Source organism: Lutra lutra, chromosome 14 (genome assembly GCF_902655055.1).
Source record: "Lutra lutra chromosome 14, mLutLut1.2, whole genome shotgun sequence".
In the NCBI taxonomy this organism is placed as follows: Eukaryota; Metazoa; Chordata; class Mammalia; order Carnivora; family Mustelidae; genus Lutra; species Lutra lutra.
In genome coordinates, this window is record NC_062291.1 from 58,011,768 (window position 1) to 58,026,010 (window position 14,243).

The 14,243-nt window shown below is 50.8% G+C and overlaps 1 protein-coding gene across 1 annotated transcript in view; it reads right to left on the bottom strand.

Annotated features, from left to right (window-relative positions):
• Positions 1-10,118: 10,118 nt before the first annotated feature.
• Positions 10,119-14,243, bottom strand: part of RRP12 (ribosomal RNA processing 12 homolog) — a 29,590-nt gene continuing 25,465 nt past the window's right edge. The window contains exons 31-34 of the mRNA XM_047702515.1: positions 12,938-13,010; positions 11,348-11,415; positions 11,001-11,083; positions 10,119-10,634 (exon numbers count right to left, since the gene is read on the bottom strand). Coding sequence (XP_047558471.1) covers positions 10,532-10,634; positions 11,001-11,083; positions 11,348-11,415; positions 12,938-13,010 — 327 coding nt within the window. The 3' untranslated portion in view covers positions 10,119-10,531. The remainder of the gene's footprint in view (positions 10,635-11,000; positions 11,084-11,347; positions 11,416-12,937; positions 13,011-14,243) is intronic.

Genomic DNA, 14,243 nt, shown 5'->3' on the forward strand with positions numbered 1-14,243 from the left:
CTCCCTCCCCACCACCCTCCCACCGTCTCTCTCCCTCTTGTGATCTTTGTCTGTCAAATAAATAAAATCTTTAAAAAAAGGGGGGGGAGTTTATTTTGGGGCGCCTGGGTGGCTCAGTCAGTTAAGCATCCAACTCTTCATTTCAGCTCCGATCATGATCTTGGGGCTGTGGGAGGGAGCCCCACATCATCGGGCTCCCTGATGAGCAAGGAGTCTGCTTCTGCTCCTCCCCTGCTTGTGCTCACTCTCTCTTTCAAATAAATGAATAAAATATTTTTAAAAAAATAAATGTTCGGGGCGCCTGGGTGGCTCAGTGGGTTAAGCCGCTGCCTTCGGCTCAGGTCATGATCTCAGGGTCCTGGGATCGAGTCCCACATCGGGCTCTCTGCTCGGCAGGAAGCCTGCTTCCCTCTCTCTCTCTCTCTGCCTGCCTCTCCGTCTACTTGTGATCTCTCTGTCAAATAAATAAATAAAATCTTAAAATAATAATAATAATAATAAATGTTCCATCCTACTTTTTAGTTGAACTTGAGAGCAATTTGGGTGGAAATGCCGATTCCCAGAATGCCTCACCAATGACCTTCATGTTACCAAATCCAGCAATCCTCATCTTACGTGACCTCTCAGAAGATCTGATGCAGCTGATAACCTCCTTTTCCTTGAAATATTACCTTTACTTAGTTTCCAGAATACATGTTTTTCTTTTATCTTGTTGGTTTGTTTTTTCTACCTCCCTGGCTGTTCTTCCTTATCTGCTTTTTTTTTTTTTAAAGATTTTATTTATTTATTTGACAGACAGAGATCACAAGTAGACAGAGAGGCAGGCAGAGAGAGAGAGGGAAGCAGGCTCCCTGCTGAGCAGAGAGCCCGATGTGGGACTCGATCCCAGGACCCTGAGATCATGACCTGAGCTGAAGGCAGCGGCTTAACCCACTGAGCCACCCAGGCGCCCCCTTATCTGCTTTTATAAGGAATCCCAAGTGCAGACCTTAGACATGTTCTCTTCTCTATCTGCACTCACCCACTTGCTGACATCCCAGTCTATTTGCTTGAAACACACACACACGTACACACACCACGCTCAAGTGTATATAGCCATGCTGGAACGCTCCTGAGTTCCAGATTCCTATCTCTAGCTGCCCCATCTCCATTTGAATGTCTAACACCATCTCAAACTCAGTATGTCTAAAACGAACTCTTGTCTTTCCTGCCCCCAAATACTCTATCTGCAGTTGTTCCCATCTCAGATGATGGCCTCTTTGGGTCATATGACCCCTACATTCACAATCATCCAATGGTTCCTCTTTCCATTGGGAAGAAAAGTCAAAGTCCTCACAATGACCTATAAGATACTATGCCATCTGGGGTGCCTGGATGGCTCAGAGGGTTAAGCCTCTGCCTTCGGATTAGGTCATGATCTCAGGGTCTTGGGATCCAGCCCCACATCGGGCTTTCTGCTCAGCAGGGAGCCTGCTTCCTCCTCTCTCTCTGCCTGCCTCTCTGCCTACTTGTGATCTCTATCAAATAAATAAATAAATAAAATCTTAAAAAAAAAAAAGATACTATGCCATCTGGTCCCAATTCACATTCTGATCTCATCTCCCTCTCACTGTCTCAGCTCCAGCTGTTTGTTTTTCTTTGAACACCACAAGCACGTGCCTACCTCAGGACCTTTGCACTTGTGGTTTTCTCCATTTTGAGGAGTTATCTAAAGGCTCAATTCTTTGAGTCTTTAACCACTTTCTCTGATTGGCCAATTTAAAGTTGACACCACCCTTCCCTTCCATCCGGTATTCCCTATCCCCTTTTCTGCTTTTTAATTCTCCAGGACACTTACCACTAACATGCTTAAAAAAAAATTTTTTTTTAAGATTTTATTTATTTATTTGACAGACAGAGATCACAAGTAGGCAGAGAGGCAGGCAGAGAGAGAGGAGGAAGCAGGCTCCCCGCTGGGCAGAGAGCCCCATGCGGGGCTCGATCCCAGGACACTGGGATCATGACCCAAGCCGAAGACAGAGGCTTTAACCCACTGAGACACCCAGGCGCCCCTAAAAAAAATTTTTTTTAAAGATTTTATTTATTTACTTGAGAGAGAGAGCAAGCGCATGAGCTGGGGGATGGGCAGAGAGAGAGGGAGAAGCAGACTCCCTGCTGAGCAGGACCATCGGATCAGGACCTGAGCCAAGGACAGGCACTTAGCCAACTGAGCTATCCAGGTGCCCCTAAAATTTCGTATTTATTTTGTTTGATCTTCCCATGAAAGCAGGAGTTGTTTTGTTCTCTGATGTATCTGCAGTTCCTAGGACAGTGCCTGACATATGGTGGGCAACAACTAAAAAGGGGTTGAATGACTGAATGAAGTTCGTTCAGCCCTTGTGGTCCAGTAAACAAGGGGCGCGGCTGTCCTCTCCTGAAGCTGAACGCCCCTCCGCTAAGAGCACTGAACTTCAGCTTGCAACTATGGCCACTTCCCACCATCTCCACCACTGGCACCACCACCCCCGGCCACATGCACCAACCCCTCTGGTCTGGATTCTGACAGAAGCTTCCTAATAAGCTGCCTTGTTTCCTCTTGCCCTGTTCCAATCTATGACTCACACAGCAGCCAGTTATCTTACCAAAAAAAAAAAAAAAAAAAAAAAAGCAAGTCAGATCAGGTCACCCCCTGGCATTGCCACGGCCACGGCCACACATTGGTGTTAGGTTAGTCGAAGACCCTGTGAAGCCCCAGCAGCAGCTTCTCCAGTCTGTGGCTGTCCCACGCTACCTCCCTTTCCCGGTCTCTTGTTCCAGCAACCTGGGCTTCTTTTCAGTTCTTTGAAGGGGCCAAACTCTTCTTGGCTTCAGGGCCTCTGCACATGCTATTCCTTTGGAACAGGAGCCAAAAGTGGGTGAGAGGAGCTTTAGCTGCACTCCCCCATCCCTCACCACACACACACACACACACACACACACACACACACACTCACTCACTCACTGCAACAGTGAGCCTGGTATGGAGCAGAGCATCAAGACAGGTCCTGCCCAGGCCCACCTTCCAATCATATTGCTGCCCCTAGGCCCCATGATCTGGAAATTTTGGGGCCTTGGTCATTGAGGCAAACGACTTAACCTAAACCCTGCTCACCCTTCAGGTCTTATACAAACAGTATTTTCTCTAAGAGGTCCCCCCTGCCCCCCACGACCTCTTCGTCCAAGTCGGGTCCGTTCAAGGCATCCACATAGCACTATTCCAATCACGTGTTTTTATTCTTTCTTGACCTGTCCGTTCCTCATAAACTTCGTGAAGGTAAAGATCCTGTCTATCTGGCTTACTACTGTATCTTCTGTCTCACAAAATGCTTTTTTGGAAAGAAGTCCTTTGCTCGGAATAAAGGCACGATGCAAATTGTGTGCGCGTATGTGTGTGTTTGTCTGTGTGAGATACACAGTGACAGAGGCAGACAGGGAGGGAGAGGTGAGGAAGAGGACAAGGAATGTGATAGAAAAGAATGGCAGGAAGAAGGGAAAGACCTGCAGACCACCTCCATCACCCTCCGAGAAAGGGGAAGAGGATGGAGAGGAAGGAATGCCCAGCCAGCAGCTCCCCCACCCCCACCCCGGCCCTCACAGTTGTCAAGAAAGTCAGTCCTGGTACGACTCCAGCCTCCTCTCACCAAGTACAAAGAAACCTGTTATGTAATTGGTTTTAATCCCAGAGTGGCAGGGCTTTAGGAATAAAAAGCCTGCAAGGGGATGAAGGGGAAGGACATGGACGCTGGTGTCCCAACCCCAGGCGGGGTTTGGAAAGGCCCCACCAAGCCTCCTTGCAACACTGTGTTCTGCCCAGGGCCAAGTTACCCAGGGCCCAGCAGTGTGGTTTGAACGCTGGGGGCCTGGGAACTACCTCACGGCAAAACTACCTCACTGCAACGATTTAGCTCTGCCTTGGGCTCCCAGCTGTGTAGGATCATGAAAAGAACAGCCGTAATCAGTAGGCCACCATCACGGGGATCAGGAGATGGTGCCTGTGAACACGTTTGGTGATAAACCAGAGGGCTCCGCGCCTGAGTGCAGCTTTGTGACCCTACGTGAAGTCCTGAGGGACAGGGTCTACGTGACCCCGCCTTGAGAGTCCTCATGTGGGCAGGGAAGGGTTTTCTTCAGAATAGACACTAGACGTCAGCTTTGCCAACCCGGTTATTTGTTCTGGGTAAACTCTTACTTGCAAGGAGTTGAACCAGCCACTGGAACGGTTAAGGAAGGCATTTTTAGGTAAGGGGTACCACACAGGGACCCAGTTAATAGGCGCAGCTGTGTAAAATCTTCTCAGGTAATGCTGCCCTTCATCATTTTTATGAGCTCATTTACAACAGAGGGCTGGTCCCAAGTTATCGGCTGTGTATGTATTTTAGGCTCAAGTCCAAGATCTCTGGCAAAACAACAGTTCTGGTTCAAAGCAAGGCTCTTCAAGAGCTTGTAAAACCAACAGAGGAGCCATAAGCATGCCAGCTACTCCTGGCACCATTCACAAATCCGTCCGCCTGTCATCAGTGCCTCGGGCCCTCTGAAATCCTGCCCTAAAATCCCATCAGCTCTGTAATTGCTACCTTTGGGTGTACAGGGTAACATCCCTGGAATCTGGAAATCAAGCTGCCCTCTAGAAGTTAAACCCTTCAAGTCCCCACACGACAGATAGGATTAGTTAACGTGCACCAGGCCCTAGAGAGAACAGGATGTCTCCCTGGTGAAAGCCGGAAGAGTTGGCCTTGGAAATTCAATCCAGGCATGCCTGCGTGTGAAGGAAGCAGGGGCAGAACAAAAGCTCAGAAAAGCTTCCGTACAGCAGGTGAGGGGCTCTGAAGGGTCTGGAAGACCAGAGAGAGGAAGGATCTGGCACTCACCAGAATAGAGGGGGACCTGGTGGGCAGGTATATCCCACAGAGAGCACACTGTCCTACCTCAGTGACACGACCCATGTAAACACTCATGACTCCCCGCGCCCTGGTCCATGCTCACTGAAGCCTCTGATTCTGACTTCCTGCGCAGGGGAGTGTTGCTGAGCGGTCGCCATGACACCGGTCTCAGGCCCCTTGGCAATTTTATTTCTCATTATAAATTAATAAATCATCATTTTGATAAGCCTCTTGAGAGTCCTTTTATTCTTCTCGGAACGCGATCAACTCTGATTTTACACTTGTACAGCTGATATCCAGACCTCAGCCCAGCCTGAGTGTGCCACCATACTCCCCACTCACATTTTAAGTTCTTTTTTTGGTTTGTTTGTTTGTTTGTTTGTTTTTAGAGTACATGCATGCGTGCGAGCGGAGGCAGGGGAGGGGGCAGAGGGAGAGGGGGAATCTTAAGCAGGCTCCATGCTCAGGGCAGCCTGAGAGGCGATCTCACCACACCGACATCATGACTTTAGGCAAAAATCGAGTCACAGGCTTAACCGAGAGCTACCCAGGAGCCCTCCTCACTCCAACATTCTTTTTTTTTTTTTTTAAAGATTTTATTTATTTACTTGACAGACAGAGATCACAAGTGGGCAGAAAGGCAGGCAGAGACAGAGAGAGGGGGAAGCAGGCTCCCCACTGAGCAGAGAGGACTCTGGGATCCCGACCTGACCTGAGCCACCCAGGCGTCCCTCCCACATTCTTAATCAGTACTTGCCCATTATTATTATTTTTTTAAAGATTTTATTTATTTATTTGACAGACAGAGATCACAAGTAGGCAGAGAGGCAGGAAGAGAGAGAGGAAGGGAAGCAGGCTCCTGGCTGAGCAGAGAGCCGGATGCGGGGCTCGATCCCAGGACCCCGGGATCATGACCTGAGCTGAAGGCAGAGGCTTTAACCCACTGAGCCACCCAGGTGCCCCAGTACTTGCCCATTATTGACCACAGCCTCAAAATCCTGTCCTAGGCACTTCCATGACCGATTGGTGGGACCAGGAATGGGAGATCACCTTTCACCCCTGCAGCCCTGGCCCAGAACAACTTGGCCAGTGTCTTTGACAGCGTGGTAAATGGTTCTCATGGCAGAAGTTACAGTAAGCATGATTTCAGGAAATGGCAAGCCAGCTTATAATGCCCCAAATCAGGGTTATTTTCTGGAGTACGTTCATCTATCTATTCATAATAATGTACAGCAAGAATAGAACAAAGAACAGTCATCATGTCGCTTTCTAAGTATTGCTTTGCACATGATCCCACATCGAGCAATGGCCTTACACTCCTGTGTACCTCAAGGAGCAATACACTTCTTAAAGATTCTGGGCTTACAGATTCTTTGTAAATAAACCGACCTATGTCCCCTGGGAACGTGGACTGCCATTTAAACTGGGCCATTGAAAACAATGTTTATCAGATGTTTATATTGGTAGAGTAAATTTTGGGATAGCCAAGCACAAACTTAGAATATAAACTTGTATTTCATAACTCTATTTTTGTATCAAAAACCCCTCATGTATTATAAAACAGGAATGAAATATACAGTTGATACAGCTGACCCTTGAACAATGTAGGGGTTAGGGATACTAACCCCTGTTCAGTCCAAAATCCACACACAATTTTTGACTCACTCAAAACTTAAGTACTAATAGCCTACCATTGACCAGGACCCTTACTGATAACATAGTTGAGTATATATTATATACTGTATTCTTATACAAAGCAAGTTAAAGAAAACGCTATTAAGAGCATAACAATGGGGGCGCCTGGGTGACTCAGTGAATTAAAGCCTCTGCCTTCAGCTCAAGTCATGATCCCAGGATCCTGGGATGGAGCCCCGCATGGGGCTCTCTGCTCAGTGGAAGTCTGCTCCCCCGCCCCCACCCCGCCGTCCCCTGCCTGCCTCTCTGCCTATTTGTGATCTCTCTCTGTCCAATAAATAATAAAGTCTTAAAAAAAAAAAAAGAACATCATAATGAAGAGATAGCACAGATACAGTTCTGTGTGGTATTTATCAAAACAATTCGGGCGCCTGGGTGGCAGTCAGTTAAGCATCTGACTCTTGGTTTCGACTCTGGTCAGGATCTCATGGGTTGTGAGATTGAGCTCTGCACTCAGCAGGGAGTCGGTGTGAAGATTTTGTCTCCCTCTGCCACCGCCCCCCCAAGTTCTCTCTCTCTCTTTCAAATAAATAAATAAATATTTTTTTTAAAAAATCCATGTGTGGGACACCTGGGTGGCTCAGGGAGTTGGGCCTCTGCCTTCGGCTCCAGTCATGATCTCAGGGTCCAGGGATTGAGTCCTACATCGGGCTCTCTGCTCAGCGGGAAGCCTGCTTCCCTCTTCCCCTCTGCCTGCCTCTCTGCCTACTTGTGATCGCTCTGTCAAATGAATAAAAAAAAAGCATGCGTAAGTGAACCTGTGCATATCAAATCCGTGTTGCTCCAGGGTCATCTATTCTAAGATTCACAGTCAGAATTTGGTGGAAGGATTCCAGCTCCTGCTTTTACTTTTGTTTTTTCCAAATGTTCTGTGAATCTTTATTACTCTTATAGCAAAACAGAAAATACATACTAATTTTCTTAAGTTACCCTGTGATGAAACATAAGCACGAAGAAGAATGAGAACAGAGACCACTTGAATATCGTACGTTATTTTCTCACCTGTTGCACACAGTGCAGGAAACACGATGAAGCAGGTACTGAGGCAGGGATGCAGAGACACAGCGGACCTAAGGTGGCAGCCCCCGGCACAGGTTCATGTCAGGAGCCGTTGCCACCAGGTCCACAGCCAGTCACGAGAAGCTGCATTTCCCAGAAAGAGTTGAGGTTGGTTTAACCAGAACCGCTGGTGTCCACAGGCATCAGGATGGGGGGACACGAATGGACCGCCTTGTAAACCCCCGAGGCTGAATGCTGCCTCGGCCGACACAAGGGGTGCCGTTTCCGTGCAGTCAGGCAGGCCGTGTTCTGCCTTCCATTTCTGAGAAGGAATAGAGGATGAACCCCAGAAAAGCCAGAGGAAATCTGACTTGGATTTCACCAAAAGTATAACAAAATTAAAAGTAGTAGATCTGGATCTTGGTGGAGGCCATCAGCTTTTCTAGCTGTCCAGAAACTGAATGAGCCTTGCGTTGATAAATATTCCCAATTCCCCTTCACTCCCACTGCTGGAACAAAAGCAGCACTGATTTTCCTAACAAGTGTTTCAAGCACCTTAAGTTTCTGGGCAGATTAATTCTTGCCTCTGCTTTAAGATAATTTGCATCTGAAGTCGACTTCCACAAGAATATGGAATTCAGAGCATCAGCAATACCAACCTTTTTTTTTAACTTTTTTTTTTCATAAAGAAGTTTTTTTTTTTGAAGGATTTTATCCATTTATTTGACACACACACACACACACACACACACACACACACACACACAGCACAAGCAAGGGAGCCGCAGGCAGAGAGAGAAGCAGGCTCCCTATTGAACAAAGAGCCCGATGTGGGGCTCCATCCCCGGACCCCATGACCACGACCCAAGCCACAGGCAGGCACCCAACCAACTGAGCCACCCAGGTGTCCCTAAACAATTTTTTATTATTTTTTAAAAAAGATTTTATTTATTTGACAGTGATCACAAGTAGGCAGAGAGGCAGGCAGAGAGAGAGGAGGAAGCAGGCTCCTCGCAGAGGAGAGAGCCTGATGCAGGGCTCGATCCCAGGACCCTGGGATCACGACCTGAGCCGAAAGCAGAGGCTTTAACCCACTGAGCCACCCAGGCGCCCCCCTAAACAATTTTTTTAAGGATTTTATTTATTTGAGACAGAGAGATACAGAGAGAGAGCATAAGCAGGGGGAGAGGGAGAAGCAGATTCCCCACTGAGCCAGGAGCCCAATGTGGGACTTGATCCCAGGACGCTGGGATCATGACCTGAGCTGAAGGCACTTAACCACCTGAGGCACCCAGGCGCCCCAACACCAACCTTTCTAGACACTTGCTCCAGCCCCACATTAGAAAGAAAATGAAGGTCCCTGGAAAGCACACTATAGTAAGCAAGTTGGTTTCAGACTTTTTGTTAAAAATATCAACATTGGGCAACTGGCTTATTCCCATTCCTACTCTCACGGAGTGTCTTTCGGCACGTGGCTGATTTCCTGACAAAGGAAACAGCAGAGGGCTACGATAGGCCTAGTTTGTACCCAAGTGTAACCACAGGGGTCACAGATCACGCTGGCAAATTTCTAATAGCCATCTCTTGTGACCACGGTCCTGGCTCTCCAAGCCCGGACGTTCTGTGAACAAGGCATGGAAAGAGCACCACCTCTGGGTGAAGTGTGATTCCTCTCCACTTCCTAGCCCCCAAATAACTAGGAAGAGATGCCCTCATTTGGGGGTGGATGGATCCAATCAAGACTGGAGCTCCTGCGCAAAGGGCCTCCTGGGAGCATTATCTGAGCCAAGGGCATGAAACTAGAATGGAAACTACTGAGTATGTGTGTGTGGAGGCTGGCGGAGGGGGTTGTCTCATCGCAAACGGAGAGAATTTAAGAGGAATAAAGCTATGGATCAAATGCTAGGGGAATATTCTTCCTGTTGGGAAAAGCCCCGGGGTTCCTTGCTTCTTGATGCCTGTTAGGAAAACACACACAGGGGTCCCCTGGCTGATAAAGTGACCTCAGGGGCAATGGGAGGTCAGCACTACTATTCCCTTGACTCCAGACCAACAAAGCATGCTGCTCTCTGCACAACTTGTCTACCTGCCCAGGAAACCAGGACATGATGATCAGGGAGGCAGGAGATCCTGCTGTGCTCGGCACTCGGAGGGGCTCGGTAAACACCTCAGTGAATCCGGGAACAAAGCTGCCAGGAGAAAGCTGTGTGTGGGGCGGCCTGGGGCAGCCAGCGCCAAGGCTCTAGGCAGCTCTCGGCCGCTCCACAGACCGGCTCCAGAGCACTCCCGTGCCTCCCGCACCTCCAAATGTCACCTTCTGACTGGAGCTGTACAGAGAAGCCGGGGAGACCTCCTGACACAGGTGGGTGTCCCTGGGCAAGTCCTAAGGCCTGACCCAGGGCTACCTGCAGTGCCTGAGACCGGATGTTGGGACCGGCCAAGAAGCGGTCAAGCTACTGTTGCGAATAGCTGGACACGGTTCTTGGCCCCAGAGGCACAGGCAATAAAGCACAGTGCTTCCAAGGATAACGCATGGTGGTGCCCGTTTATTCTACACCTGGTCACAGCAAATCTTACACACCCAGACCACAGCCAGGCTAAGCGCCACATGGCTATAAGCAACTGGAAGAAACGGAAGCTCTGCTCTGCTTTGGCGCATGGTCACCTGCACAGGAAGCACAGCGGCCTCACCAGCCTTCTTGGAGGCAGTGAGGCCACATTCCCATCCCTAAGCCTTAGGAACATCTCTGAGGGGCGACTCCTGTTTGGAGCTCCCAAAATCCTGGGTGCCTCTCTGGAAGCTAAGCCCCGTCCAATAAGTCATTCTGAGTCCAGGCTGTGCCAGAACCTCGAGCATCTGGAGCTGATGTCAAAGCAGCTCGGGAGCTGCAGGGGGACCTTAGGCGGGGTCACAGAGCAGCTCTGGGGGCCCCGGGGCTTCAGGGACGACGATCCTTCCTGCGGAGTTTGTGTCCCACCTGGGATCCCCGCTGGGCAGCTCTCACCAGGCCTTTGAACTGTCCCTGCAGCTTCACCTTCTTCCTGCAGGGAAAGGAACAGAAAGGTCACATCTCCCTGAAGACAAGCGGTCCCCCTCACCGTAATGCTGAAAGATGGCCCCCCCAGCATTAGGAGGAACAGGGGGAAAGTGTGCTGCCTGGCAGTGGACCGCACGTGATCTGGACAGACCGGGCGTTCCCCTGCCTGAAAGAGCAGTTCAAGTCAGCAGCACATGTGTGTGCCAATGGTGTGACGGTGCACATTTAAAAGTCCAAATTAAAAAACTGGGAAACACTTAGCCATTAAGCTGAAGAGTTTACTGAGAATGAGGCCCTCCCCTCTTTGGAGCTCAGAGCTCCCAGCCCCGCAGCCACCATCCCAGCTGACCCTGCACCACCCATCACGTACCTGCGGTTGAGCTTGGTTCTGTTGAGGGGGATGTAGGCGTAGGGGTCGAGCCGACCTTTCTTCTTCACGTCACCCTTTGCTTTCTGCTCAGCCATAGACACAGAATCAGCCAGGAGCATAAGGTTGCCCTTCCTCCCTGCTCCTGACTTAACAGGGCCCGTGTCCTCCCCTTCACTCTGTGCCTTGGTGGCACCAAGGGCACTCACATCCCTGCAGTGGCGCCCAACAAGGGCATGGACTTGAGATGCTAACAGATCCTCAGTGCACCCGTCGCCGTGGCCTGAGTCTGGCCCACACAGCTGACCTCACCCTTTCCCAGGGGTTCTGTCTCTACCCATGGCTCTTACCTTGGCCTTGTACTCGGCCCCAGGCATAGCCTTTTTGGCCACAGGGCGGTGGATGCCAGAGCCTCCAGCTAAAGGGAGAACACAGAGGCCATGAATCAGGCAAAGCCAGGGCAGCATCCTCCCATGAGAAGGGAATAGGTACCTTCTCTCTGCAGAGCTGCCAGGGAGCAGACAAATCAAGGCTCGCAGCCGGCTCTGTCCCCTACCCAGCAAGGAAAAAGACCTTCCTCGAGAAGGGACTGTCCAGTGGCTTGACAGTTTAGACCAGTGGGCTCGTCAGTGGCCCTGAAGCTGCAGAGACCGACCAGCGACGTCTGAGAACACACACCTTCTCTGCTAACACAAGCCACCCCACAGTCTCCAAAGCCAAATCCGCTCTGTCTGCTCTAGAGAAAGAACATAGGCTCTGAAGTCAGACCCAAACCCAGCTCCCTGTTGAACCATGACTGGCTGAAACCTCAGCAAGTCTCTGAGTTTCTGGAGCTTTTAACCTCATCTGTAGAACAAGGCACTTCGGGCTTCAGCTCGTTTGGACTGCACACTGACACTGACAGACAAAGGCAGCTCTTGTCCCATTGTACAGACTTGCGAACTGCAGGTACAGACACCCAGGTGCTTCCAAGGTCACCTGGCATTTCCAGTCCGGATCTGAACACACTCATGAGTGGAATTCTACAATGATGACTCAGGAGGACTCTCTGAGATACTCCCGATGAAGGCCGCTTTTTCTTTCACAGGTGAGAAACTGGAAGCTCAGAGAGGCGGCAGGACTGGGCCAAGTCAGCCTCACAGCAGAGCACCAGCTGTCCCGCCTCTGGGGCCTGCGCCACACTGGCCGGTTCCGCACCACACTGGCCGGTTCCACACCACAGCACCTCAGAGCAGAGGCGACAAACTGGGCGCTGGCCTGGGAGGCCACGGAGGGAGAAGCCAGGAGGCTCTCTAGCTGGGTCAGGCTGCCGGAAGACTCCGAGGACAAATCTGTTCCTGCGGCTGGCGACTTGCAACAGAAGCCCCTGTCCCTCCAGATGCACCGCTGGGGCTCTGCTGGGGCCACCCAAGGCCAGGGGCTGCCCGCAGGGGAGGGGGCTGGAGATGAGTAACAGAGACCTCCCCTGGCCGCAGGCAGCCATGCGGGTATCTCTAGCAGCTGCTCTGGGGAAACGAACAGCTCAGGGGACCAGAGACAAATGAGTAGGGGAACACCCTGGGCTGACCCTCCCAGCTGACCCCCCCAGCTGCCACCTTCCATCCTTCCAGGCTAAGGTGGTCTCCCCAAACCCAGCCCAACTCAGGACTGGACAAGAGATGCAGACACCCCCCAGGAAAAGGGGTGTGCTGCAAGCCTCACGGAAGGCCTAGGTGGGTGGGACAGAGATGGGGCTCAGGGGCTCCCAGAAGGGCTGACCTCCTGACCCCCCGGCCCTGACACTCTCAGGCCCTACCCCAGTCCTGGGTGACATATTGGCCAATCTTTGTCGGTGCTGACTGACTGCAATGTGGCCATGCAAACTCGTGGCTCTGCCTGCAACTCCCTAACACGGGGGACAAGGAACACAGTGTCCCAAGAGGGAAGCGTGGAGGCCTCACCTTGATACCGAGGTGGCATTTCTAGCTCCTCATCGTCAGCCTCGTTCTGATGCTTGAGCTTCTGGTGTTTCTTCTATAAAGTGGTGAGCAACATTCATTAACAAGGATATATGATCACCTCATTAACGTTCCCAGTAAGAGCAAGCAACCTGTGTTAGGAGAAAAGGTTCCCAGCCAAGCACTCCACCCTCCACTTACAGACGAGCACACTGAGGCTCAGAGAGGGTAAGGAACTAAGATCACACAGCTAAATAGCACAGAAGCAAGGTTCCAGCCCAGGCCCTGACTGCTTCACACAGAACTCCTGTCCCAGGGCTCCAAGTGCCCATCTAGGTATCCTAACCTAAGCTTACGCTCCTGTTTGGAGGGGGCCTCCTGCATCAGGGGTCTCTCAAACCCTTAGCTACACTCTGACCCTGTAACTCTGATCTTTTATGTCTGGTTTTCACCCAGGTCTCCAAACAGAATTCTGCATGGGTGCAATGCTGTGGTAACAAGGCAGTTCGTCGGGCCCTGGTGGGAAGACGGACATCTGGCCAGGGACAGGGCAGTGGTGAATGATATTAACGAAAGCAGTAATTTGGGGAGAAGACCACCAGATGCTATACTCATGTGCTTGACACGTCCAATCTCATCAAGCCAGCCCGATAATTCTTTAAGATCCACAGGTAACAAACTGAAAAGTCAGGCTGCAGTCGCAACGGGGCCCCAGGACCTGCCTTCACTACTAACACTGTATCCCCTGCCTCTCCCCTGTCCCAAGGGGGATACCCAGGAAGGCTGAATGGGCTGGCCATAGTCTGAGAGGACAAAGAAATAAGACATTGCTCCAAAGAGCCCCCGGAAGTGCTGTCTGCTGGGCGTAGGAAGGACAGTGAGGGGCTGGGCCCACATCACCCTCGCTAGTTCGGGTGGGGCAGGTGAGAGGCTGCACTCCATCCTGGGAGTTACCAAGGGGGTTAAATTCTGGGGCTCAGGGGAGCCTGGGTGGCTCAGTGGGTTAAGCCGCTGCCTTCGGCTCAGGTCATGATCTCAGGGTCCTGGGATCGAGCCCCGCATCCGGCTCTCTGCTCAGCAGGGAGCCTGCTTCCTCCTCTCTCTCTACCTGCCTCTCTGCCTGCTTGTGATCTCTCTCTATCAAATAAATAAATAAAATCTTTAAAAAAAAAAAAAATTCTGGGGCTCAGGAGATGGGAAGGCCAGGGTTCGAATCCCCTCTGCACCTAACAATCCCTGTAAACTACTTACTTTCTGCAAGCCCCCTCTGCAAATGGGGATGATGAGGGTTCCCATCACCTGTGAGGAT